At 39.1% G+C, this 26614-nt stretch overlaps 2 protein-coding genes and 2 long non-coding RNA genes across 4 annotated transcripts; 2 read left to right on the plus strand and 2 right to left on the minus strand.

The window, feature by feature from the left end:
* Window positions 1-6023: 6023 nt before the first annotated feature.
* Window positions 6024-6778, minus strand: LOC120589541 (uncharacterized). The gene is made up of 2 exons (XR_005649521.1): window positions 6704-6778; window positions 6024-6606 (listed from the first exon to the last, which is right to left on the minus strand). It is a non-coding gene; the product is annotated as an uncharacterized LOC120589541 (long non-coding RNA).
* Window positions 6779-9621: 2843 nt separating this feature from the next.
* LOC120589534 (interferon tau-11-like) lies at window positions 9622-10316 on the plus strand. Its single transcript, XM_039847033.1, has one exon. It carries the CDS (start codon window positions 9622-9624, stop codon window positions 10177-10179), a length of 558 nt encoding a protein of 185 aa, XP_039702967.1. The 3' UTR covers window positions 10180-10316.
* Window positions 10317-12137: 1821 nt separating this feature from the next.
* Window positions 12138-13263, minus strand: LOC120589540 (uncharacterized). The gene is made up of 2 exons (XR_005649520.1): window positions 12871-13263; window positions 12138-12786 (listed from the first exon to the last, which is right to left on the minus strand). It is a non-coding gene; the product is annotated as an uncharacterized LOC120589540 (long non-coding RNA).
* A 6934-nt stretch (window positions 13264-20197) lies between these two features.
* Window positions 20198-21203, plus strand: LOC120589528 (interferon alpha-1-like). The gene has a single exon (XM_039847027.1). It carries the CDS (start codon window positions 20323-20325, stop codon window positions 20998-21000), a length of 678 nt encoding a protein of 225 aa, XP_039702961.1. The 5' UTR covers window positions 20198-20322; the 3' UTR covers window positions 21001-21203.
* Window positions 21204-26614: the final 5411 nt, after the last annotated feature.

Raw genomic sequence — 26614 nt, forward strand, 5'->3', positions numbered from 1 at the left:
GATCATTATAGAAATTTATCTTTTCTTTGTCTAGGAGCACAATGCAAGCATTCCTGATCAGATGACTCTTTGGTTGGCTCTTCTGATAATAGGGACTCAAAGCGATGGATACTTTCTACTCTGTGATGTTGCCGTATTCAATATGTGATGCCAAATTTGTCTGTCGTACTTGAGTCTCTACCATTCGGTTGTACACGGGACCATTATGGTAGATCGCAGGAAATTCTTTAAGGATCCAAGGCCGTACAGAGCAATATAATTTGTGCTCACATTGGTTTATCTGAATTTATTTCAATGGAAGCCAAAATGCATAGGAGTTGAGCAATAGACTCTCATCTGGTGATTAATGGAAGAGGAGACAAGTTCAGTGACTAAGACCACTTTTTATTTTTATGCTATTTGTACCAATGCTCTTTTAGGTGAAAAAGAAAAAAAAAGCAGCGTGTTTGCTGTACACATTTTATCAACAACAAGAACTGAAAGTCTTTTTCCAGAAATTAAAACCTGTGGGAGATGACATGAATGTCACTATACTTCACAGCATCATTGATCTTTTGAAAGAAGCATTTGGGTTGTTTTTCAGAGACACAGGCTAAAAAGCTGAAAAGTGGCTACGAGTGTGGAGACTAGGTCTCAGAACACACTGACAGAGACAAGGAAGTATGCTCAGGTAGCTCCTCTCAGACACTTGAGGATCACTGATTTCAAAGTGGAGGGTGAGCCTTCCATTTATGACCAATGCTGTGATTCTCATTCTAATAGGTTCTAATACTGAAAATAGAAACTAGAAGAAAAGATCTCTGCAACCAAACAATGTTTTTAAATACGATCTCACACAATAGTCAATCATAACTTCCTTTGTAAGATTAGGTAGAGTTTCCAAGGTATCTTTATTGTCCTTTCGATTCATAACTATCTAATAGACATTGGTATTATACTTTCTCCTACTATTACCTCATTATTCTCTTCATGAATATTGTTTGAGCTCCTGAATTGACCGGTACTGGAAGAGATGCCTAGGAGACAAGGTTGACTGAAAGGATTTTTGTCTCCTTAGGTATTTTACAGACGCCTGCGATGCACTCTAAACAGAAAATAGGTCAGCTCATGTCTTAGACCATTCAGACTCCATTAACCAAAAGCACAGAATGAGTGGTTTGTAAAGAGCAGACATTTCCCGCTCAGAAAGGAAAGTGGGAAGCTGGATCACGCAATGTCTTTCTAAACCCTTAAAATAAAAAACAAAAAATGGCCAAATCAGCTGAAAATATAAAATGATGAATGGAAATCCATAGAGCAAGAGAGAGTTGTACAGAGTTCGAGAGTTTAAACAGACTTAACAATTATAGCAAAAATCCAGAATGGAAGAAGCGTGTCACCCTTAACTCATGAGAAAGGATTTTTCATAGCTTTTCATTGCATTCTGCTTAAACTTATGTGTGATGTTCAGCAACCCACTTTATCTTTCTAAGGCTCAGTTTTTCCATCAATAATACGAGATCAAAATATTTACATAGATTTTAGGACTGTTAAATGAACACATGCATTTTAAGGCACTTCACTTCGCATTTTACATAGAGAAAGGAATTAAAATATGGTAGGTATTTCCCTGTTTTTCTTCAGACAGCTAGATATGAGAATGTGATTTGCCTCTTTCTATAAAATTCTTAGGATCCCTGTCTTTCTTTTCAGTACCTGACCTCCAAAGGAGGCAGCCTAAAAAATCAAAATTCTGTCCAGAATTCAAGGAAAGACTCAAAAATTGTAGTTCACCATTCAAAGTAGTAACTTATTTTTTTTCAGTGGAGAAACGGTGGCTTGTATTCATATTCCGAAGAGAAATTTTCAACTCCAAACGCTATTTTTATCATGAGCTCTTTGTTCTGCTTCTGTAGATATGCTTGCCACATAGGCCGAAGTGCTGGGTGAACCTCGACATTAACTAAAGAATCATCCTCCCGTTTCGCTTGTTCTGTCTCGATAACAGATGTACTGCCTAACTTTCTGTCTGAAAATCTCACGCTCTTTGACTGCCTGTAAACCAGAGCAACCCCTGTGGTCTATAACCACCCGAAGACAAACTAATCAATTAGCCCATGTCAATTGTAACGAGGTGGATAGGCCCTATAAAAACAAGGTTGCATCTGAGCTCAGGGCCCAGATCTTCGGAGCACTAGCACGTCTGGGACCGCCAGCGTAATAAACGTGAGTTCTTCAACTCTCTGAGTGGTGCTTGGTTTCTGGCGGTCTGATTTTTCTGCTACAATCCGAGAGAAGGAAAGAAATATCTAGATAGAGCGCAGAAGAACATGATATTTAAAGAGATTCTATCTTCTGGTATTCTCCCTTTTCCCCTCCCTCCTGGCAAGCCAGGATACATTTCCATATCACAGTAGTTTCCTTCCTCTCCAAGGCAAAAAACCCACAGTGTTATTCACTCTCTTTACCTCTCTGCCCATTCACAGGACTAATTGTTTTCTTTTCTTTTGTGGGTTCACTTTAGAGATTTTCTAATAAGCAGAACATCACAAGTAGAAGGTCAAATTCAAATAAAATTTCTAGGTTTTGCAGACACATCTCCCTAAAGTGTCTGGAGCATGATGTAATAGTATCTGTAGCTGAAAGGAAACTGAAAGCAGGATCCAGCTTGTGGGTGGGCCCATGCAACTCCTCTCAGGAAAAACAACCTCCTGGTGAACCCATGAGACTAAAGCGGGGACCTAGATGAGGGCTGGCTTCTGCTCTAGGTAGAAATCTTGTCACTGCCTGGGGATATCTCTTTGTACTACAAAGAAGGCTAATTCTTGGCAACAGTAGATTCAAATGTTGTCAACAGTCTGTTTCCTAACCCCTTGTCTATTACAAAGACAAAGAGACTCCAAATGTCCACCTTCATGCAGGCCATAAATTCTTTGGGTTTGCGACAGAAAAAGTGTGTTCCCTCTCTGCGCAGACCGTAGCCTCCCTATGAATCGCACCTTCCATGTGCTATGGGACTCTGGGGGCAGGTAGAGCTGCCCATCTGGAAATGAATCTCAATGGTAAGCAGGAAAATCTCATCAACATTAATGCGATGACTCTCAATAGTACCATTTTAGTTTCACAGACTCATTCCTAATATCTGAGTTCAACTATTATTAACTAGTAGTGTATTCTCATTGTCATGTAGAATAATGATCTTGAAATCTCTTTCACTCTATAGTGAAACCTCTGCATGGGTAACAAAACAGAGAAGTCTGATACAAGCTAAGGAAGGTGAACGAATAGAGTCATTGTTATCTGAGAGCTAGCGACATTTTACGTTTTCAGTTGTATCCATTTTGGTATCATTTGAGAGGAATTTCTATAATCAGCACAAATATTCAATTGAGGTATTTCACCAGGAAGTGTATGAATTGCTGTGGCGCAAGGAGGGCCTGCAACTGTGGAGAGGTATCAAATCCTTTCCTTACAGACTACAGTCAACATTTGGGTGTGTTGCTCTCCAGCTTGGGTATGGTCAGGACCCGGCTTACATTTCACGCCATATTTTACATCGATATCTTCTTAGTTTGCTAATCATCCTGGAACTGTCAATTGAGAACTTCTTTCCACCATATTTATATCAGATATATCCATTATCTTAAATTAATTAATACAGGAAATATAATTTCCGATAGTACAACATGTGCTTTAATAATATTTACTCAATTTCTCCCTTGATCACAGTGTTTTGAGTACTGCTACTATAATCTCACATCATTTTCTAGATGAGATAGATGTGCCAAGAAATCCTCTGTTCTCCAATACCATTTGCACTCCTTCTCATTAAGTGTACTTCATCTACAATGTGGACAGCATCTCTTTCACGAAAATCACAGGCTTTTGGGATGCACACATCACCAAATGGCAATGAACTGACTCGTCTGGACAACTCCTTCTTCATGATGAAATTGGATCAAGAAATTTCTCGTCCACAACATCTAAGGTTAACAAAATCTGAAAATCAGCAAAACAAAGCAAAATAATAGCATGCGCCAATAAAGAGATAGAAAAGCATTTAATTGGAGGATTAACGCCTATTTTAAAACTCAATGGAATTCTAAAATATAAAACTTTTGGATTACCTATAATATGCAATATTGGATTATGGTTTGAATCTTGATTTTCAAGCAATTGTGGAATCCCGAGAAATTCACTTAACTCTTTCACTGAGCCCCAGCAACCTTAATATGAATATTTCTAGAGGTATTATGAGTGTTAAAGTAAAACATTGTAGAAACACTTAAAAGAGTTCCACACAGATCGGGCTTAAATCTGGTAACTTTTCATAGTTTTTTTTTTTTTATATCGATATATATGAGAATAGCAAACTCTTCCACCTCTCAGTAAGGACCTGCAAAAATATGACAGTCTACAAAATGAAAATCTGGGAAGTTGTGTGCAGACTGACTGACTATGGTCACTATTCACAGGGATTTGTATATTCAGTTAAGAAATGGTGGCTTGCGTAAATATCTGGTGGGGAACTTGGTCATCTAGACTGAAGTGAATCATATATCTCATGTCTTAATACTTCCTGGAGCACTTCGGCCTTCCCTCCTTGCTTTTCTGAAGCACAGTCTGGTATTCACAAATGATGTTGTTTACTTCCTCTCCCAGGTCAAAATTCTCAGCCTGCTCTCCTCAACCATGCCTTCACCTGCACTACCCATTCACACAGTCCTATCCTGCTCCTCTCTAGTTTCTGGCCACCAGTTTCCCTTTAAGAGCACAAAGCCACCACTTGAAAGCAAATGGGAAACATAAGTTCCAGGTTGCAGAATGTTTTATTTTAGAGACTGTTTTTTCCCACCTGATGAGAAATTTCCTTCTTACAATGATGTAACAGTAGCTCCAGCTAAAGGAACCGAAAGTGGGATCCTTTACTGTGGGAATTATTGAAACATTTACAGAGGAAATGCGCCACCTATTTGCCAAGATGGACAAAGACATCCACCAAGTGTGTGGAAAGCAGGCTTCTACCTGTCATGGGTAAAAAAGCTGAACTCTTTCACCCACTTCTTCAGAGCTACAAAGAGACTCTGTCGAGAAAGAAATGATATCTGAAAGAAAGGTGGCAAAGTCACTGCCTTAGTTTTTGTATCTTGGGGAGGGAAAATCCCCTCAGTTTCAGGCAGGGCATGGCCTCTATGGGAAAACCGCATCCATGAGGTGAGGAAGGGTCAGAATGTGTGTGTTTCTTGCCTCCAGGCTGCTCAGCTGGCTCGAGCCTCCTGAATCATGTGTCCCTTTTCTGTCCTTGTAGGGCACTTGGAGCCTTAAAGCCTGCCTTTCTGGGTAAATCGGGAGAAGCAAGGTAAATCAGGAAATATGACCGGTTTGAGGGGCACGAAATCGTTCTTAATAGTAAGTTTGCAGTTTTCCCACTCCCAGATCATGTCCCTTGACTTCATAATCAGGAGAAATTCTCCTTTTCACTTTGCATAATGATGCCATTAGCATCCCTTGCACCTTGACTCAGAAGTAAGAGAAGCGTAGCTTAAAGGAATTTCAGAGGATACAATTTTTGTCAAATGACAAGCCTGTGAAGTGTCTGTTTGGGTAGAATCGAGAGGTATTAAGGGCATCTGAACTGTAACTGAACAAGTTCATCAGGAAGTGTGTGCCAATTGCTCACTTTTCAGGGATCTCATTCTCAAATTTTGACTTCATGTTACAGACTCCATCTTTAGATAGCTTCTGTCCAAATGATTGGTTAAAGGGCTCTAATTTGCATGTTAAATGATTTTTGTAATCGCATTTTTTCTTCTGCCACCACTTGAAGGGACCATAAGTAGCATCGATACAAGGATTATTATTATTATTATTATTTTTTGATTCACCTGCCTCTGTCTCTGTGATTGCCTACTAACTTTCAAATATCATGACTGCTGCCACTCTTTGGTGCTCTTTCTTTTTTCTTTCTTTTCTATTGTTTCATTTCTTTTTTCTTTTATCACTATTTTTATTTTACAGTAACTTTACTGGTTTGTTTCTGGGGATTTTTTGTTTATAATTTTGGGTGAAATGGTTTATAACTTGGTTCCAATTGTTGCCTTACTCTAAAAATTTCTATAGCCATGTCCTCTTTCATATTTCAGAGTTACTCAATATTCGAAGGTGTAGGAAGACTGAGCTGCAGGGCTGGATGGCTGCGAGGGGCGAAGGTGGTGAGCTTGAGCTGCCCGAGACCTCTCACAGGTCCCTCAGTACAGGGCAATCTCACATTCCAGGAGTGAGAAGGGATCTCAAGTGCTGCTGGATGAGCTATGAGGGATCACAGGGTAGCACCAGCTGGAAGCTGCCAAGGTTTCCAGCGTCACCAACCAGAGCATGTGCGGACCTGACCACGCCTCCACCCTCCTTCGTGCCATCTGAATCTCATGCTGCAGCGGGCAAGATTCCCCTGATGTCCAATCCAGCACAGAAACGCAGTGAGGACGTGAGTCCTTCCCACATGTCTACACCATTGATTTGGAAATGAATCTGGGAGCTCATCTGTGCCCCTGTTGAGAAGGTTTCATGTCTGATTCCAAGAGGAGGAGGATGCAGAATTCACGTTTGCTCAAAGACAAAAGCGCACATCTAGAAACGGGAAGGAAATGAATGTCAACTGCAGCTTAAGGACTTCGAAGGAATACAGAGACCTTTATTGTGTGGAATGCAACAGGCATGCCCTCACGAAGTGGAACGATTCCAATGGGCAGCACGGAGTCAGCTATTTCTCCAGATCGTTCCTATTCAGACGGGGAGGACAAGCACAAAGTTCTCCCATGGAGATGTAGCCAATAGCACTGGTCTCTTCCGGGACTCTGATACCACAGCACCTGCTGAATGTTGCATGGAATGAAGGTTACTCCAGTGCCAGCTGCGAACTTCTAAAATCTACTCACTCGTTACTATTAGAAAGGAAATGTGTCTACTTTTCTTAGCATTTAAAGTCAGTCAGTCAGTGACTCAAACTACACATCTGCTGCCGTACAAAAGATTAGACAACAGTCCTTTGGCATTTGAAGTGGAACTCGAAATCCTTTATCACTGCATGGTCCCTGATCTTCTGATTTCCTGCCACGGCCTCGTCTTGGTTCATGAATTCCAGGTCCATTTCAATCCTTCGTTTCTTTTCACAGGCCCTTCCAGACAAGTCATTACCTGAAATCTCCTGAAAGATTTGACATTGGATTTTAGTACCTTCGGAATAATCCATCCTTCCAGATTTATATTTCCCTCCCAACATACCAAATGGAGTTTTAGAAAAGATTATGTTCATAACTTCAAAGATTTAAGGACAGTACTTGGGATATGGTTAGTATGCAGTAAATTTCAGTGTTATTATTTAAAATATCATCATCAGTATTTTCCAGATTAAGAGCAGATTCTTTTCTTAGTACTTTCCCTTTAATTCTAGATTTCTCAAGGCAATGGTTAAGTTGCCTGAGAAGATTTCTTAACCAGATAGACTGCAGGCAAAGGTTACTATCCACAATCACACCTGAGAGCATTGTTAGTATTCTGGCACCTGCGTTCAGGTTGCTAGTCTCTTGAGAATTGGTTGGTGTGACTCCTCCCTTCTCTCCTCAGAGCTAATTTCACATGGATTGAATAGAAGAAGAATGAAGTGGCTGGTCTTCAAGCCTGAAGGTTGCTCATTGATGAGAATGTAGTCTTCTTTGAGCCTCTGGCCAGGGCAGCCATTTCTCCATTTTGTGTAATTCCATGCTGGCTTTCATCCTTCCACTCTGCCACACCACCCAGTCCCCATCTCTGCTTCACTAAATTTTGCTAACTAGAATTTGTCATTTACCCAGCAGGAAAGTCGCTTTTCTTCTTTCACATTCATGATGTCAGATTTACATTTGTTTTCTTTCTTGCCCACAAAAAACTGCCCAGTTTTGCTTTCTAGGAAAGTTGAAATGAAAAATAAAAAATCTGAAGTCTTCAAAGTTAGAGGGAAAAACGGTGAAACTTCTTTACGTTTCTGTTACTTCCCTTTGTTTGCATTAACCTCAGGATGAAACAGAAATTAATGCCAGATGAGCAAGACAGACTATGCCCTGTAAGCCACTGTGGAAAAATTAAGCTAGTAAGAATCTGTTTATTGTTGTTATTTAAATTTAAAGCGGAATAGCACAAATAAGTTTTAAAAAGGCTATTTCCTTTCGACATAGTAACTTGCACCTCACTACTCTGCATTTTGGGTATGATGGAGAAGACAGACAAAGCAGCCCAATCAAATACGTAGATTGAATGAACAACAGAAGTGCACTAGTTTCTGTCCTCTGAGTTTCTACTGAGAGACATTATCACTGAATCTCCCGTGCCCAGCTCAGAAATACCGACCGAAACAAGTGTTCAAAATTTAAGTAACGATTCTTACAATAAAAGCTGTATTGGAAAATGAACATTATCTGCCTACTAAAGGCAAAATGATTACAATTAGGTTACTAATTCCTCCACCTACAGACAAAATTAACTTTGCTGTAAGCATGGAAGGCTCCTGACACTTTGATTCCTGGGAATGTGGGTCAGGAGAGGAAGAGGTCACTGCGGACAACTAGGATCCTTTACACACACATTCCAGCAGGATGGGCAAGGATGCCACATGGTTATTCTATTACCGACAACGATACAAGCCCTCCATGGCAGGGGTATCCTACAGTCTGCCTACCCTCAGGAAATGAGTCCAGGAGAGTGTGGGTTGAGGACATTTTGTCATTCCAGAGGAAAAGGGTTACTAGAAGTGGCATCTCCCTCATTAGTCAACTGGTGCTAGGAAAATAAAATGGTCTACGGATTAGAATCTCCACACCTACATGCCTCTGAAGAGACCCAGCATTCCTGCTAAAGTGTTGGCACAGATAAGCATCGTCGAAACCAGTTATACATGGTGGAAAGAAAGAGCACTGTCTGTTGCAGTTCTGATCCTGTGGAGCCCAGGAAGCATAACCACACAGACCTGCAAGAATGTGTTCTAAAAGAAAAAGAAACATCCCAGGATCCCATTCACTCATGATCATCAGCCTCTGCTCAGAATAAAAACAGTAAATGAATCCCAGTGCTTGGTTCTAAAGAGCTCATTCACTATACATAGTCTGTTACAGAACAAAACACACAAACACATTGGGCTGACGCAGCCTGTCATTCCATGAAAAGTAAAAAGAGTAAAAGTGCTACCCAGGTTCAAAGCCAAATTGTACATCTAACACAGAGAAAAGCAATTTTTATGTATCAAATATATACAATAGTGTGTGCATGTCTGTGTGTAATTACATAACAACACACACTTCTGATTTTAGGACAAAATCTTTACTAAATTGATTGATATGTACTCACTTGTAATGATACATCAGGATACCTGGGAAAATTAGACTTATGGCAAAATTAATAGTGTAGATTGATGACATCTTCTTAGACCCCACAGAGAACACATAAATGAAAACAAAAAAAAAGGAAGTAAAAGTGTAGAAAATGTTTAGAAAGTGAAAATTATCGTGTTCTCTATTTAATGGCCATGCTTAGAAAGAATGTCATCAGAGAACCTAGAGTCCAAGGCTCCCCTGACTCGCAGCTCAGCCAGGCCAGCAGCATCTCCATTTAAGCATGGCCCCCCTGCTCCCTCTAATCACGGCCCTGCTGGTGTTCAGCTATGGTCCTGGTGGGTCTCTGAGCTGCGACCTGTCTCAAGACCACGTCCAGGTAAGCAAGGAGAACATCGCGCTTCTGCATCAAATGCAGAGAATCAGCTCTTTCCGCTGTCGAAAGGACAGAAAGAACTTCGGATTCCTATGGGAAATGGTGGATGGCAGCCACATGCAGAAGGCCCAGGCCATCTCTGTCCTCTACGAGATGCTCCAGGAGATCTCCAACGTCTTCGGTATACAGCAGTCCTCTGGTGCCTGGAATACGACCCTACTGCACGGGCTACTCAGTGGACTCCATTGGCAGCTGAAAGACCTGGGCACCTGTTTGGTTCCAGAGATGAAAGAGGTGGAACCTGCCCTGGGAATGGAGGACCCTGTACAGGCCGTGAAGAAGTACTTCCAGGGCATCCATATCTACCTCAAAGAGAAGCAATACACTGACTGTGCCTGGGAGGTTGTCAGAGTGGAAATCAGGAAAGCCTTCTCTTTGTCAACAAACTTGCTAGACAGGTTATGAAACCAGGATGGAGACATGGAGTCACCTTGAAATGATTCTCATTGGTGGTTATGCAATATCATATTTGCATATATAACATCGGTCATTTCTAAAGTGTCTTTCTGCTTTAGTGTCAGAAATTACTGCCTTGATGCCTGATCATTTATTTATTTATTTATTTATCTATTTTTTTATTTATTTACTGTTAATTTATTGCAGTCTTTCTTACATCTGTCAAATGTGATTTCTAAAAATGGATGTAATTACATATTCATCTTTACATTGTGTTAAAATTTACAAAACATGTTTACCTTTCTATGTTGTTTGTTTTTGCATTATTTATTAAATTTCTATCAAAATATTTCTTGAATTTATTTACAAAATCAAAATCCAAACCCTCTTTTTGTAACTGATACTGCAGAATTGGTAGCACAATGTCTTTACTCATTCATTCCATCCAGATGACTGCAGAAACTGAGTGTCCAATTTCAAATTGAGTAGCTGTGGTCAAGAATTGTATGTAAATAGAGTAATACAGAAAGTTCCTGTTGTGTTCAAACTTTGTGTCACAGAAAAAGAGAAAAAAAAAAGTACTAATGTTCCTTTGTATTATGTTAAACACTACGAAGAGAAAGAAAAGAAAGAATGAAGAAACATGCCAGAAATTTTAGGTACAAAATAGGCTGAAAAGGAAAAATAACATCAGATGTCCCTTCTAACTAGAGAACGGGTTCATGCAGAAGTCTTATTGGCAATTGGGAATATGGCTGTATGATGAACAAAACTGCCATGGGAGGTATTAAGGGGGATGCCTTATTGTATATTGTGTGGTAATTAGGGCATCAGAATGGATGCGGTCCCTCAAAGAATGGAAAATGAGAAAAGCAATCAATGACCTAAGCACAATCCTGCAGACTCTCAGCGTTTAAGGGTTGGGTAGAATAGAGTGTGCAAAAGGCCCTGAGGTGGTGGGGGACAAATGAGCTAGAGGATGAACAGGGAAGGGTAGAGTGACAGTACTGAATAAAGAATTGTGTTCAAAGACACAGTGGAGCCTGTAGGGCCGGTGCGGATAAACTCCCCCAAACTTGGAAACAACGCTCTTGGTGTCCTTAGGATGATTTGGTTTATTAGAATGAATGGGACACAAACCAGATGGGACTGGATCGAAGAGGAAATACAAGAACGAGAATTCGAAACACTGTGTATAAAAACTAGGTTCGTAAGCTAGTTTGTGGAGTGGAGAGGTGAAACAGAAGGTGCCTGGAGAAGGTGGGTTACCATGGTCCCTGCACAGATTTGCTCCTATTGTTCTCAGAATCATTTTCATAGAACAGCTGAATTGGCACAAATATATGAACATTTTGAATGTTTGACTTATTCGACATAAACTCTTGCTTATTTAGGTATTTGTTATCATGCATCGCTTATTTGGCTAAAAACTGAGTTCTCACTGTTCTAATGAATATCACTCTCTAGTGAATTTCAATGGTAAGCCTTTTGCAGTTGCAGTTCCTTTTTCCATCAAATTTTACAATCAAGACTGATTTTCTTTTATCTATTACTTCATTTACTCTCGTCTCATGTAGGTCACTTATATTATTTATGATTTCTAATCACTGACGTAAACATTTTCTATAAATTAGTGTCGCATCTACGATGGATGCGTTTTTAATTTGACCTGTGCAGAAAAGCTGGGCAGTTTTTTATATATTTCTCCAAGCACTCCTTAGGACATAAGAGCCAACACTCCTCCTAGTCACTTTCTTCTTTTGATTTTACACACATTCAGATCCTTTTCTCGGTAATCTATTTTTACATTAAATTCAGTACTTTAGCAGTTTTTAAATCTGTGATATGAGATGAAAATCTCCGTTGCTTTCTGATAGAAATTTCCTGAGACATACTGAAATGTTAATTCTTTCCTTATTGACAACAGACACATATTCCCCTAAATCTAGGTAATTCTCATGATAAACTAGTTGTGAGATTGTTTGCTTTATTAATATGAGTATAACCTTTAATTATTGCTACTCTTATTTTACTATGGATACTTTAAAACTCATTTAAAGTTGAGGTAGCTAAGGTTAAGAATTCTTTTCGATTTTTCATACAATAGTGCTGGCATTTATCCTGCTTAACTTTATCATTGTTCTAAGGTCCTGACATAGGCTTCATGAAATCATACACATTTGTGGTAACCAACATGACTATGCATAGCAATCAATGACACATCTAAAAATATAAATGGAAGAAACTGGTTCAGTCTTTCTCCCAAAGCAGGCCAAATTAAGTATTAAACTACATGCAGAAAAATCCCATTAGCCATGAAAAAACCAGTATGGAAAAGAAAAACTTGAGTGACAGCATCAATTCAGACTTAAAAATGTTGACACAAACCCATATGAAACTCAGGGAATTCTCCATACCTCTCGATACAGGATTTGTCATTGATCTACTCATTGGGCCAGGTCATATACATCTATGTGTGTAATTTTACTTTTTGTTCATTGTGCTGTATTGTTTTATTTGATGTGAAAACTTCCTCTGCTAGTTTTCTACTGTCACCGTGAGAAATGCAGTTCCTGTTTGGTGTCTTGTGTCTTTGTTTATTGCAGGGATAGTAATCTAAAAACAGTAATCCATTAATTAGTAATTAAATATTAATTATTTTAAAAATTAATACTTATTAATAGTAGAAAATAACATTACTTAGGATTCATGCTATGAAGAGAAGAAGACACTGGAAGGCCATACACTCTCTGTGAAGAGGTACTTCCATTTAAAGAGAACAAACATGAGTCACTGTGCTTCTAGGAATTGGTCAGAATAGGTATCACTTGGTCATTCTGTTTATCATTACCTTCGCAAGGAGATGTGGACCTGGAAGTAATCCTCTTTAATGAATACAGTAATTGAAAGAATTCTCTTTACCCGACAAAGGAAGGGCCCACATTCAGTCATTTTAAAGAATCTTATTTCTGCTGTGTCACGGAATGCATCGAGTTAACTTGTTCAAAATTGTTGTTAGAATGTTTTTCTTGAAATGAATAACTCTAGGGACATCACTCCTTAAGAGCGAACTATGCTGATGTTCTATAGCTATGCATATATTGTAGAACTTCCGGTTCAAAATGCAACATTTAATTAGCATAGAAGTCGTCATTCTTGACCTCACAATATCACTAATAAAAATGCAGAATGAATTGAAAAACTAAAACTCCTACGGCCATGACACCCTGAACAAGTCAGATCTGATCTGATCTCAGAAGCCAATCAGGTTTGGGCCTGATTAGTATTTAGATGGGAGACCACCTAAAAAAAGACCAGGTGCTAGAGGCATTAAAAATAAGAAATAAGGGATTGTAAGCTGACAAGGTCCTTGCGATCTATGAGGTCAACCAAGGGTTGCAGCACCTAAAAAAATAATAATAATAAAGTAAAAATTAAAAATAAACTGTAGAAAGAAAGGACAAAAGAAAAACAACAACTCTTCTTAGAGCCATCAGGATTAAGGTCACAGGGCAATTCTCTGCCCTGATAACTGGACAGGAAGAGAAATGCAGAGAACACAGCTGATCTGGAGCAAAAGCCTATAGCTGGGGCCAGAATTGGTACAAACGCTTCAACTGTAATTTCAGAATTGCTGGAGGTGCATGGATGAACTTGAAAGTGAAATACTCCAGGGATCCAGAGTTCACGGAGCTCCGCATTTTTTGTGAGATTCATTTTTAGGAACTCAATCAGGTGCTCACTGTGAAGATCAGAGAAAAATATCCTGTTCTTCTAGCAGAGTAAGGGAAAATATAGATATTCTGAAATACTCTGAATATTCTGCCATCCTTCAGGAAGTCGTGCCCTCACCAGGAAACTCTTTAGCCAGAGCCTAACCCACCTGCGGCAACAGAAACGCCTAACTCCAGCCCTCTCTAGCCTTCCCACTTCAGATAATGGAGTGGTGAACAGAAAGCTGAAAAACACTTGCCAAGGTCTCCTTTCCGGAGCACAGGCTCACTAAAGGACTAAGTAACCACAGGGTGATAGAACACTTCTGCTCTCCCACAGCAACCACCACATCAGCTGGGTTCCTGTCTAACAAAGAGGATTACAACCAACGACACCTGCAAGGGTCAGACTTTATTTAGGAAGGAAATCTAGGGAAACCCAAAGAAACTCGTTATAATAAAAAAGAAAGGCCGCAAGGAGAAATGCTGACCTCTGATACCTACAACTACTGTAATCAGTAAATACAGCTTAACTCCACGCCAGATAAAGCAACACTTCCCCATAAACTAATGAACTTCAATTCTTTCTCCGGATACATCAGGTCCAGCTTTCAACAGAACCTTGCCACACATACTAAAAGGTAAGAAACATTTGAAGAGACAGAGCAATCATCAGAACTAGACTCAGCTATGGCAGAAATTTTGAGATATCAGACTAGAAATTTAAAATAACTATGATTAACATGCCAAGGACTCTAATGTATTCATATATTCCTTTACCTACTTTATCTATATCATACTTTGTATGGTATTTAAAAGTTTTGTTCAAATAATATCAAGTTCATATTCATTATGTATTCAAATATAGTAAAATATATTCACCTTTATCTTTTATCAAAATTTCTGGTGAAATTTCAGAAACTTTTCTCCAGAAGTCATTGTGATTTTGTTTACTCTTAAAACAAAAATAGCCTGAATCAGAAACCCATGTTGAAATATGCTTGATAAATTTAATTCTCCAATTTCTATTTCCCAATATGTTACCTTTTAAAACTGGATATTTCTATGTCAGATTATAATTCCGAGGAGACAGATGAAAAACAAAAATTCAAAACCCATTATTTTAGAGATTTCACATGCAATAAGATGTAGAACAATAATCAGGCTTAGCTTAATGAATTTCAATGATATGTCATGTTATAATGAGAGGTAAAGGATAAAAAATTTTCCTTCTGGAGCTTGAATGAAGCACAGGTGGACACAAGAGTGTCCAGCCTGTAGAATAATTTCATAAGAGTTTATTTGAGCCAACATGTCATGTACCTGGAAGCCCAATCTCAATCGACTGAGAAAATGCTCTGGAGAATGGCAGTTTTCTAGTCCCTTCTACGTATTTAGAATCAAAGGAAGGTGACCTGAAATCTATTGGTGGTTGATTTAAAAAGCAAGATAAAGCAAAGGAGGAGAACCTCGTGGATAAAAATCAAACTGGAGAAACACATGCTTCCTTTACATTGGTGGCTACAGGAGATTAGCATTTAACACGTATAGCACAGAGGGATGAAATGGAACAAGGTAACAATAAGGGGTGCTTTGGTAACGTGCCCTGGTGTCTCTGGTTGTGCCGTTGAGGGTGTGGACAACAAAATTACTCACACATCTCAAAGGTATGTTATCTGAGTGGCCTCAGAGCAACGGACGGGGATCACGTAGGTCAAGACTGTCCTTTGCTAAGGAAGCGATAGGCCTGGAACTTGACTCCTCACCCTGGCCTGCCCAGTTAGGAGTTTATGAGCCGATCGTCCTGTGTGGTTACTTTTGGTCACTGAGCTTGTCAGGCCTGCCTTGTGGCCTCTCCTAAGCTCTCACATTTGTGACATAGCCCCATTTCATTCACGAGCGTGAAGAAAGGGGAAAAAGAAGACTCTACAGTGTCTGAAACATCTAATGACAGCCTTCTCACTGGTAGATGCATATGTGAATTTGGGACCTCCCTCAGTTTGCATCCGGACATGATAATCTGCAATTGCTTATGCATCATTGGAAATTGCAGCATAGGAATGGATGTCATTGCTTGTGAGTGGAGTACAGAGTTAGAAGATGATCTACAGCTAAGGAGAACCTGCAGAGGGTACAGAGATGGAGTAGCCAGGGCACTTACCATATAGCCGAGGAGGAAGGATCTTCCAAACATATTGAAAAAGAAAACAAAGTGCTTGAGAATTTCACAAGATGAAACCTAGTTATACTTTTTGTTTTTAAAGAAATTTATTTATATAAATTAGTTTCAAGTATACAGTACGTTGGTTAGCCATCTATAACATTCATAAAACGATCCCCACAATTGCTCCCTCCCTCCCCTGGCCCTCCACTTAGCGATCATTCCCTTTTCCATGCTCCCCGTGCCCAACTATCAACTACTAATTTGTACTTTAATACTTCAGCCCATTCTCCCAGCCTCCCAAACTCCCTCCCCTCTGTCTGTCACCAAATTGTTACTATATTTGTGCATCTGTTTTGATTCCTTTGCTCTTTTTGGTCTTTAGATACCGCATATAAGTGAAATCATATGGTATCTATCTTTCTCTGTCTGACTTATTTCACTCAGCATAATAACCTCTAGGTCCATCCATGTCATTGCAAATGGTAGGATTCAATAGTTTTTAATGACTGAGTACTATTCTATTGTATATATGAACCATAATTTCTTTATCCAATCGTCTATTGATGGGGCATTTAGGTTGCTTCCATATCTTCACTATTGTAAATTGTGCTGCCATGAATATTGGAATGCATAGATCTTTATGAATTATTGTTTTGGTTTTCTTTGCAAAAATACCCAGAATCACAATTGCTAGATTGAAAGATATATCTATTTTTAAATTTTTTAGGAGCCTCCATACTGTTTTCCATAGCAGCTGTACCAATTTGCATGCCACCAAAATGGTACGAGGGTTCCCTTTTCTCTGCATCCCCGCCAACACTTGCTGTTTTTTGAATTATTGATGATAGCCATTCTGACAGGTGTGAAGTGATATCTCATTGTGGTTTTAATTTGCATTTCTCTGATGATTAGCGACCTTGACCATCTTTTCATATGTCTGTTAGCCATCTGTGTTTCCTCTTTGGAGAAGTATCTGTTCAGGTCTTCTGCCCATTCTTTAATTGGATTGTTCGTTTTTTGCTGTTGAGTTATATAAGTTCTTTATATATTTTGGATATTAACCCCTTATCAGATCTATCATCAGCGAATATCTTCTCCCAAACAGTCGGTTGTCTTTTTGTTTTGTTTATGGTTTCTTTTGATGTACAAAACTTTTTAGTTTGATGTAGTACCATTTGTTTGTTTTTTTCCTTTGTTTCCCTTGCCCGAGGAGATATCTGTGAAAAGAAATTCGTGTTAGTAATATCAGAGAGTTTACTGCCTATATTTTCTTCTAAAGTGTTATGGTTTGGGGTTTACATTTAAATCTTTAATCCATTTTAAGTCGATTCTTGTATATGATGTAAAAGAATGGTCCAGCTTATGTTTTTTTTGCATGTATCTTTCATATTTCCCAACACCATTTATTAAAAAGACTATCTTTACCCCATTGAATATTGTTACCTTCTTGTTATGTATTAAATGAGCGTATAGGCGTGGATTTTTTCTGGGTTCTCTATTCTGTTCCATTGATCAATGTATCTGTTTTTATGCCAGAACTATGCTGTTTTGATTACTGTACCTTGTAGTATACTTTGATATCAAGTAGTGTGATACCTCCAGCTTTGTTCTTTCTGAGATTACCCTGGCTATTCGGGTTTTTTTTTTTATGGCTCAATACTTAGTTATTCCTAGCATGTCATAAGATTCTTTTGCAGAAAGCATTTGGGTTGATTCCCAGAGACATAGGCTAAAAAGCTGAAAAGTGGCTACAAGTGTGGAGACCAGGTCTCAGAACACACTGACAGAGACAAGGAAGTATGCTCAGGTAACCCTAAGAGGCACTCGAGGATCACTGATTTCAAAGTGGAGGGTGAGTCTTCCACTTATGACAAAGGCAGTGATTCTCATTCTAGACTGAAGTAAAACATATATTTCTGGTCTTAATGTTTCTTGGCACACTTGGGCCTTCCCTCCTTGCTTTTCTGATTCACAGTCTCTTATTCATAAATGATGTCGTTTACTTCCTCTCCAAGGTAGAAATTCCCAGCATGTTCTCTTCATTCACTCCTCATGTAACAGTAACTTCACATTCATACAGCTACTTCCTTTTCCATTAAGGTTCAGGCTAATGCCAATTTTCCCTGAAGATTATAAACCCACCAATTGAGAATCAAATTTGAGTGAAAGTTCTGGGTTTTTCAGAAACTCTCATATGAGAGGCATTTATTCCCTCCCTATGAATACCTTTGGAAAGTGGGATGTCCCCACTGCAGTAGCTGTAGCTGTAGCAAAAGAGGAATAAAAAGTGGATCCATTTTACTCTGTGGACCATTAGAACATTAACAAAGGAAGAGTGCCACCTCCTTCCAACTGCCGATCCGATCCAGTGAGGAATTTCAGCTCTTTACGCTGGAGACGTTGAAGGTCTTCTGGACCACCACATGCAAGAACAGGTGGACTTAAATTTCTGCACCTGTCAGCCATCCAGCTCCCTCTGATGAAACTTACAAACATTCCCGTCCCTGAGGCAAAAAACAAGCAAGATTCTCCCTATTTGGTACAGAAATGTGAAGGTTCCCTGCTTTGAGAGGCCAAGGTTCTGGGCTAGGTCACAACTAGGGTGCAGACAGATTTGGAAAATGTTATTCTTGGTGTTATCAGTGAAGAGTTTTGTGGGCCTCTGGTGAGCCCCAATTTCCACTCGTAGCACAGTGCCTGGCACATTCATGAGACAAACCTTCCAGCGCACTTGAAGCTCTTTGCAGAGAACCATCCTGGAGGAAAGTAGTCTGACTGAAAATATGGCTCTTTTGTGAATCGGAAATATAAGCAAAATAATCCCTTCCCTCATTCTCGATTCAGATTCCTTTGGTGATATTATACTAAGGCATAGATTAAATTAAAAATTTGTAAAAGCCAGGAAAACAGTAAAAAAAATAAAGGAGAAGTGGGTGAGGTGAGTTGGATGATGGGAAATGAGATATCACCAGATTTTCAGTCACTGACTGTCACAACAGTTTAATTCAAAAGCTATTTCTTGGGTTAGTAGTTGTGTAAATTAAAGAGAGTTCTTCTCTCAAGCACAGAATTTGGGAAGGCACCAAATCTATGGAATCCAAATAATACTCTAATACAATACTAGAAAATGAAAATGCCCACACATGTTTGATCAACAAAGAAAGTACCAACATTTTAAGGACATGAAATGGTTTTGCATTTGCAAGTCCTGAGAGTCTTACAAAGGAAGAGGACACTCTTTGTGAGTCAAATTTGGGCAAATACATTCAGTCGTATAAAATTCTGCACACCAAGAGTTCATTCGTACAGTTTTCTCATTCTGTCACACACACAAAAAAAAACCTGAAGAGTTAAAAAAAAAACCCTGTCCTCAACTGCTTGTATACAAAAGAAAGTTTTCTTTTTAACAATACAGTCCAAGTGGAGTCCTGTGAAAGACATTTCAGTAACGTGAAATTAAATAAAAATTGAGACTGTCATAGAGACACAAGAAATTGTCAAACATGGTACTTCTCTCAGCTGTAAATAACTTAAAGAAATAATCTGGAAAGTGTTAATGAGTTTGTTTCCATGAAAGCTAAGAAAAGAAAATTATGTTCTTGTTTTGTATAAACGAAGCGCGGTTTAAATACAGGACAATAAAGTTTAATAAAATGCTGTTTCAACAGATTTAGTGTGAAAAATATTTTAAAATATTACCTTTGGTATTTATATTTAACATTCAAATATTCCAATATTTGAAAAGTCAAAAAAAAAATGCTGTTTTAACGTTACCGCTTTTCAGTTTTTCAGTACCGCACTCAGCACTTTGCAACGCTGGAACGTTGTAAAATTACCATGACAGTTACAGGGACACAGTGCAGCGGGTCGTCCACATCCCACAATTAAATTTATTTAAAACTAAATCTGATATTTATTAAATGGACATTTTAATTATGTTAAATGTCAATAGCTTTTAAATTTAACTTGTAACATAAATTTCTTATTTTTTCATGGAAGCATTAAGAGTAACTGAATAGAAGAGTAACTTTGCTTTCTCTTTTAAATATATATACAGATAAAAATACGGTAGATAAATATATATATAATATATCTGTGTTAAGTTTTCTGGGGGGGTACAATTAGGAAAGCATCTGAAAAACTCTACGGTTAAGGACCAATAATGAAAAAAAAAAAGTTTGTGAAACAGTGCTCTGAACCAATTTAGAAAGTGCATAAAGGAAAGCAAAAGCAGAAGTAGGAAGTAAGGGAAACAGTCAGAAATGGAAAACTCACATGTTCTCTATATATGACACATGCACAGAGGAAGGTCTTCACAGCCTAGAGCCCAAGGTTGGCAGAATCACCAGCGCAGCCTGGCCGGCCTCATCTGCAAGGTTCCCAATGGCCCTGCCCTGTTCCTTCCTGGTGGCTGTGGTGGTGCTCAGCTGCCACTCCATCTGCTCTCTGGGCTGTGACCTGCCTCAGACCTACAGCCTGGTCAACAGGAGGGCATTGATGCTCCTGGGACAAATGAGGAGAATCTCTCCTTTCTCCTGCCTCAAGGACAGAGAAGACTTTGGATTCCCCCAGGGGGCATTTCATGGCAACCCCTTCCAGGAGGTTCAAGCCATCGCTGTCGTCCACGAGGTGACCCGGCAGACGTTCCTCCTCTTCTGCACAGAGGCTTCGTCTTCAGCTTGGGATGAGACCCTGTTAGGCAGATTCTGCACTGGACTCTATCAGCAGCTGAGCCACCTGGAAGCCTGTCAGACGCAGGAGGTGGGGACGGAGGAGACTCCCCTGCTGGATGAGGACTCCACGCTGGCTGTGAGGAAATACTTCCAGAGAATCACCCTCTATCTGCAGGAGAAGAAACACAGCCCTTGTGCCTGGGAGATTGTCAGAGCAGAGATCATGAGGTCCTACTCTTTATCAACACACTTGAAGGAAAAATCAAAGAGTAAGGATTAACACTGGTTCAACATGTACATGGTGCTCACTGACTAAATGTCACACTTCTCTTGTTTTGCCATGTCAGAGACCCACTTGTCCTGTCTCATGTCATGTAATCATGACATGAATGGAATCAATTTGTCCACAGTTTTCAAGAATTTTAATCAACATCATGTTCCTCTCTACAGATGTCCATGCCGATATATCTATTTTTCTATTTACATAGTTATTTATTTAATTATTTATGTATATATTTATAATTTATTGTATTTATTTTTCTCATATAATCTGCTTGTACATCTTTACATTGTGATGATATAATAAATATGTTCTTTTTATTTAGTCATTTCGTTATTTTTGTGTTTATTAAAAATTTACCACTGTGGACTTCTTGTATTTGTTTAATCTATAAAGAAGCACCAAGCTTGCTTCTGCCACTGGATTTAAAGAACGGATGGCACAATTCGTTTACTCATTATATTATATTCAAATGATAAGTAATGATTGAGTTTCTCTAAGCCAGGCTGTGTGTTGCCCTCAGGATGGAGAGGTGAACGAAACAAATACATTTCTTTCTCTCCTGTATCTTTGATTTTTGTACGAAAGAAGTCTAAGAACAATAATCAAAATAATATCAGTTATGTTCAATGCTATGATGGGAAGAAGGAAAAACAAATGCATTCTCTCACCAGCTGCTAGGGTGACGAATGTCAGGCAATGAAGATGAAAATAGATCCTCTAGAGCTGACTGAGAGACATGTAAGTGCAAATGTTCATTATCAGTTGGACATGTATGTTTCAATTTACAAGGAATGCCATGGCTGGAGGTCCATATGTGGTGAGAGAAAGCCAGAAATGCATGTGGTCATGTGTGTGGGTGTGGAGCCAGTGTAGTGTGATACGAAGACATGCACTTGATTCTCGGGCCCAACAACCTTAAGAGAAGAAGTACAAAGAAAACAGAAGTAGGTCTCCCATACATTAGAAGGACAAGACGGAAAGGTGGTAAGAGTGCATTTAAGAAAACAAATGTGCTTAGAAGAACATCAGTGGATTCATGGAAGATGAAGATTGAAACTGCCCACCGCATCAGGAAAATGGAAAGCGTTGGTGACTTTAATGGTTTGCTGGAGAAACTACATTAAAGTAGGTGAAATTGTAAATAAGAGAAGAGAAGATAGTGACACTGAAGTGGAGAAGGACATAGTGTGGGATCTGGAAAAGAATGTGGGTTTGTTTATCTGGGACCTGTTTTCTCTTTTAGGCAGTATATTAGTTTCTGGGTGATTTCATGTAATCGATGGACTAGTAAATCATATTAATGTGTTGAATATTGTATTTATTTTAAATCATGAGTTATTTAATTCCCTATAATGATAATTTATCATGTGTTAGTAATGCTCTTTTGTGCATAAGTAAGCCGCTCAGTTTTTGTTAATTCCTCAGGCACGAATAGATAACCATTTCAATCCTTCATCAAAATGTCTAATTACTACTGCGAATACAATGATTCCTATAATTACTGGCTTTATTAGTGAGGTTACTTAACTTATATCATTGTGACACTGGTTTACTATAGCAGTTTCACAACACATCTTATTTCTGGTACAGCTACATATGCTATGATATTTTTAATATGACTCCTTAGCACCTTTTCATAATTTTATGAGTATGACAACTGCATGTGAATCCTAAAATAAGCAAATTATCATGGACATAAAGACTGACAGATTTTCTTAAAAATGAAAGTGGGAGGCCGGATCGCACAATGTCTTTCAAATGCTTAAGGTAAAAAAAAAAAATTGGCCAAAATCAGCTGAAAATTTAAAATGCAAAATGGAAATCCACAGAGTAAGAGAGATTTGTACAGAATTCAGTATAAATAGATTTCACAATTATAGCGGAAATACAGAATAGAAAACTCACAATATCACCCCTAACGCATGAAAGGATTTTTCAATGAAATTCCATTCTACTTGGACATATGTGTAATGTTAGGCAACTCACTTTCCCTTTCTAAGTCTCAGGTTTCCCGTCATAAACCGGGTTCAAAATATTTATAGTTTTCATGACTATGAAAGAAACACTTGCATCTTAAGGCACTTAGTATCACATCTTCCATAAAGAAAGGACTTAAAATATGGTAGGTATTTTCATGTTTTTCTTCAGAGAGCTAACTATGAAAATGTGATTTGTCTTTCTAAGATTCTTAGGCCCTATGTCCTACTTTTCATTAACTGACCTCCAAAGGAGGCAGCCTAAAAAAATTAGAATTCTGTCAGGAATTCAAAGATTCAAAAACTATCATTCCTCATTCAAAGAAATGTCTTATTTTCTCAGTGAAGAAATGCTGGCCTGTATTAATATCAGAGAGAGGAAAAGAAATATCTAGCTTAAGGGAAGAAAAACATGATACTTAAAGAGATTCTAGGCCCTGGCCAGGGTACATTTCAATATCACAGTAGTTTCCTTCCTCTCCAAGGCAGAAAGCCCCACAGGGTCATTCACTCTCTTTACATCTCTGCCCATTCACAGAACTGCTTCCTGTTCTGTTGTGGTTTCAACTTAGAGGATTTTCTAAAAAGCAGAACATCATGAGTAGAAAGCCAAAGTTAAATAAAATTTTCAGGTTTTGCACAAACATCTGTAGGAGACACTCTCGTTAAAGTCCCTGGAGCATGATGTAATAGTAGCTGTAGCTAAAAGGAAACTGAAAGCTGGATTCAGCTTGTGGGTAGGCCAAGGCAACTCTTCTCACGGAACACAGGCCCCTGGAGGCCACGTGAGACAAGGGCTGCGACTAAGAGGAGGCCCGGCTGCTGCTCTAGGCAGAAATCTTGTCAAACCTGGAGATATCTCTTCGAGCTACACACAGGGATACTTCTTGGCAACAGTAGATTCAAATATTGTCAACAGGCTGTTTCCTGACCCCTTGTCTATTACAAAGAGAAAGAGTCTCCAAGCGTCCACCTTCAGTCAGTGCATGGTCTCTTGGAGTTTGGGCAGTTGAAGGGATGGAGAAAATGTGGTATTTCTCTCCATTCTACTCTGCAGACCAGAGCCTCCCTATGAATCACCTGTTCCACGTGCTATGGGACTCTAGGGGCAGCTAGAGTTGCAAATCTGGGAATGGAACTCAATGGTAAGCGGGAAAATCTCATTGAACATTAATTAAATGACTCTTAATAATATTGTTTTAGTCTCATAGATTCTTTCCTAATTTCTGAATTCAACTGTTATTAACTAGTAGTGTATTCTTATCGTCACGAGGAATAACATCGTGACATCTCTTTCACTCCATACTAAAACCTCTGCAAAGGTAGCAAAAGAGAGAAGTCTGATACAAGCTAAGGAAGGTGAATGAATACTGTCATTGTTACCTGAGAGATAGTGACATTTTATTTCTTCAACTGTATCCATCTTGGTACAACTTCAGAAGAATTTCTATAATCAGCACAATCTTTTCATTGAGGTATTTCACCAGGAAGTATGTGAACTGCAGAGGGCACAGGGAGGGCCTGCAACTCTGGAGAGGTGGAATTCACATCCTTTCTTCACATACCACACACAACATTTGGATTTGCTGCTCTCTCGCTTGGGCTTGGCCAAGGCCCTGCTGACATTTCAACAGATTTTTGACATCGATTTCTTCTTAGCTTGCTAATCATCCTGGAACTATTTATTGAAAACATCTTTCCACCATATTGTTATCAGATATATCCTTTACCTTGGATTAGTTAATACAGATAATACAATTTCAGATTGTACAACACATACTTTAATAATTTGTTTACTCAGTTTCTCCCTTTACCACACTCTTTTAAGTAGTGCTACTATAATCTCACGTCATTTTCTAGACGAGATAGATGTGCCAAGACTTCCTCTGTTCTCCAACACCATTTGCATTCCTTCTGATTAAGTGTACTTCATTTACAATGTGGAGAGCATCTCTTTCATGAATATCACAGGCTCTTGGGGATGCACACATCATCAAATGGCAATGAATTGAATAGTCTGCCACAATTCCTTCATCGGCTTGAAGGGTGAAAGCGGATCAAGGAATTTCTCATCAGCAACAGCTAAGGGAAACAAAAGCTGAAAATTAGCAAAAAGCAAGCAAAAACAATAGCATGCACCAATAAAGAGAAGACAAGGGAGTTTAATTGGAGGATCAAAGCCTATTTTAAAACAAAGGGATTCTAAAATAAGAAACTTTTTGATTACCTATAATACCCAATATAGGATTACGGTTTGAATCTTAATTTTTCCCGCTATTGTGTGATCCTGAGAATTTCACTTAACTTTTCCTCTGAGCCCCAGCATTCTTAAATTTAATACTTCTAGAGTTAATGTGAGTGTTAAACAAACTGAAACATCATAAAAACAATTAAAAGAGTTTCACAGAGGTCGGGCTTAAATCAAATAAACTAAGGCAACTTACCTTAGTTTATTTTATATCAACATATATATGAGAATAGCAAACTCTTTCACCTCTCAGTAAAGACATGCAGAAACATGACAGCTACAGAATGAAAGTCTGAGGAGTGGTGTGCAGACTGACTGACTATGGTCACTATTCACACGGAAGCTAAGTCTCATTTTGTATTCCGGTAGGAAATGGCGGCTTATGTAAATATCTAGAAGAGCAGTTGGTCTCCTAGACTGAAGTGAAACATACATCGCACATTTTAATACTTCCTGGAGCATTTCGGCCTTCCCTCCTTGCTTTTCGGAAGCACAGTCTGCTATTCGCAAATGATGTTGTTTACTTCCTCTCCCAGGTCGAAATTCCCAGCCTGCTCTCCTCAATCATGCCTTCACCTGCACTGCCCATCCACACAGCCCTATCCTGCTCCTCTGTGATTTCCGGCCACCAGTTTCCCTTTAAGAGCACAAAGGCACCAATTAAAAGTAAAAGTTGAGCGAAAGTTCCAGGTTGTCAGAAACTCTTGCTTTAGAGACAATTTTTCCTCTTCTGATGAGTATTTTTGGAAATGAGACATTTCCTTTTACAATGATGTAACAGTAGCTGTAGCTAAAGGAACTAAAAGTGGGAGGGATCCTTTACTGTGGAAACTATTGAAACATTTACAGAGGAAGCACGCCACCTATTGGCCAAGGTGGACAAAGACATCGACCGAGTGTGCGAGTGTGCGCAGAGCAGGCTTCTTCCTGTCTTGGGCAAAAAGGCTGAGCCCTTTCACCCATTTTTTCTGAGCTGCAAAGAAACTCTGTCCTGGGGAGCTGATTTCTGAAGATAGTTGGCAAAGCTCACTTCCTTAGTGTTTGGATCTTGGGGAGAGAAATTCCCCATTTCAGTCTGGGCATGCCCTCTATAGGAAAACCACAGCCATGTGGGGAGAAACGGTCAGAATGTGTGTGGGTTTTTTGCCTCTAGGCTGCTCAGCTGGCCAGAGCCTCCAGAATCATGTGTCTCTTTACTGTTCTTGTAGGCCACTTGGAGCCTTAAAGCTTGCCTTTCTGGGTAAATCGGGAGAAGCAAGGTAAATCAGGAAATATGTCCCATTTGAGGTGCAGAAAATTGTCCTTAATATAAATTGGCAGATTTTCAAATTCATTACCACTCCCAGATCATGTTCCTTGACTTCGTAATTAGTAGAAAGTTCTCCTT

This window comes from Pteropus medius, unplaced genomic scaffold, assembly GCF_902729225.1.
Source record: "Pteropus medius unplaced genomic scaffold, Ma_sr-lr_union100, whole genome shotgun sequence".
NCBI classification, from domain to species: domain Eukaryota; kingdom Metazoa; phylum Chordata; class Mammalia; order Chiroptera; family Pteropodidae; genus Pteropus; species Pteropus medius.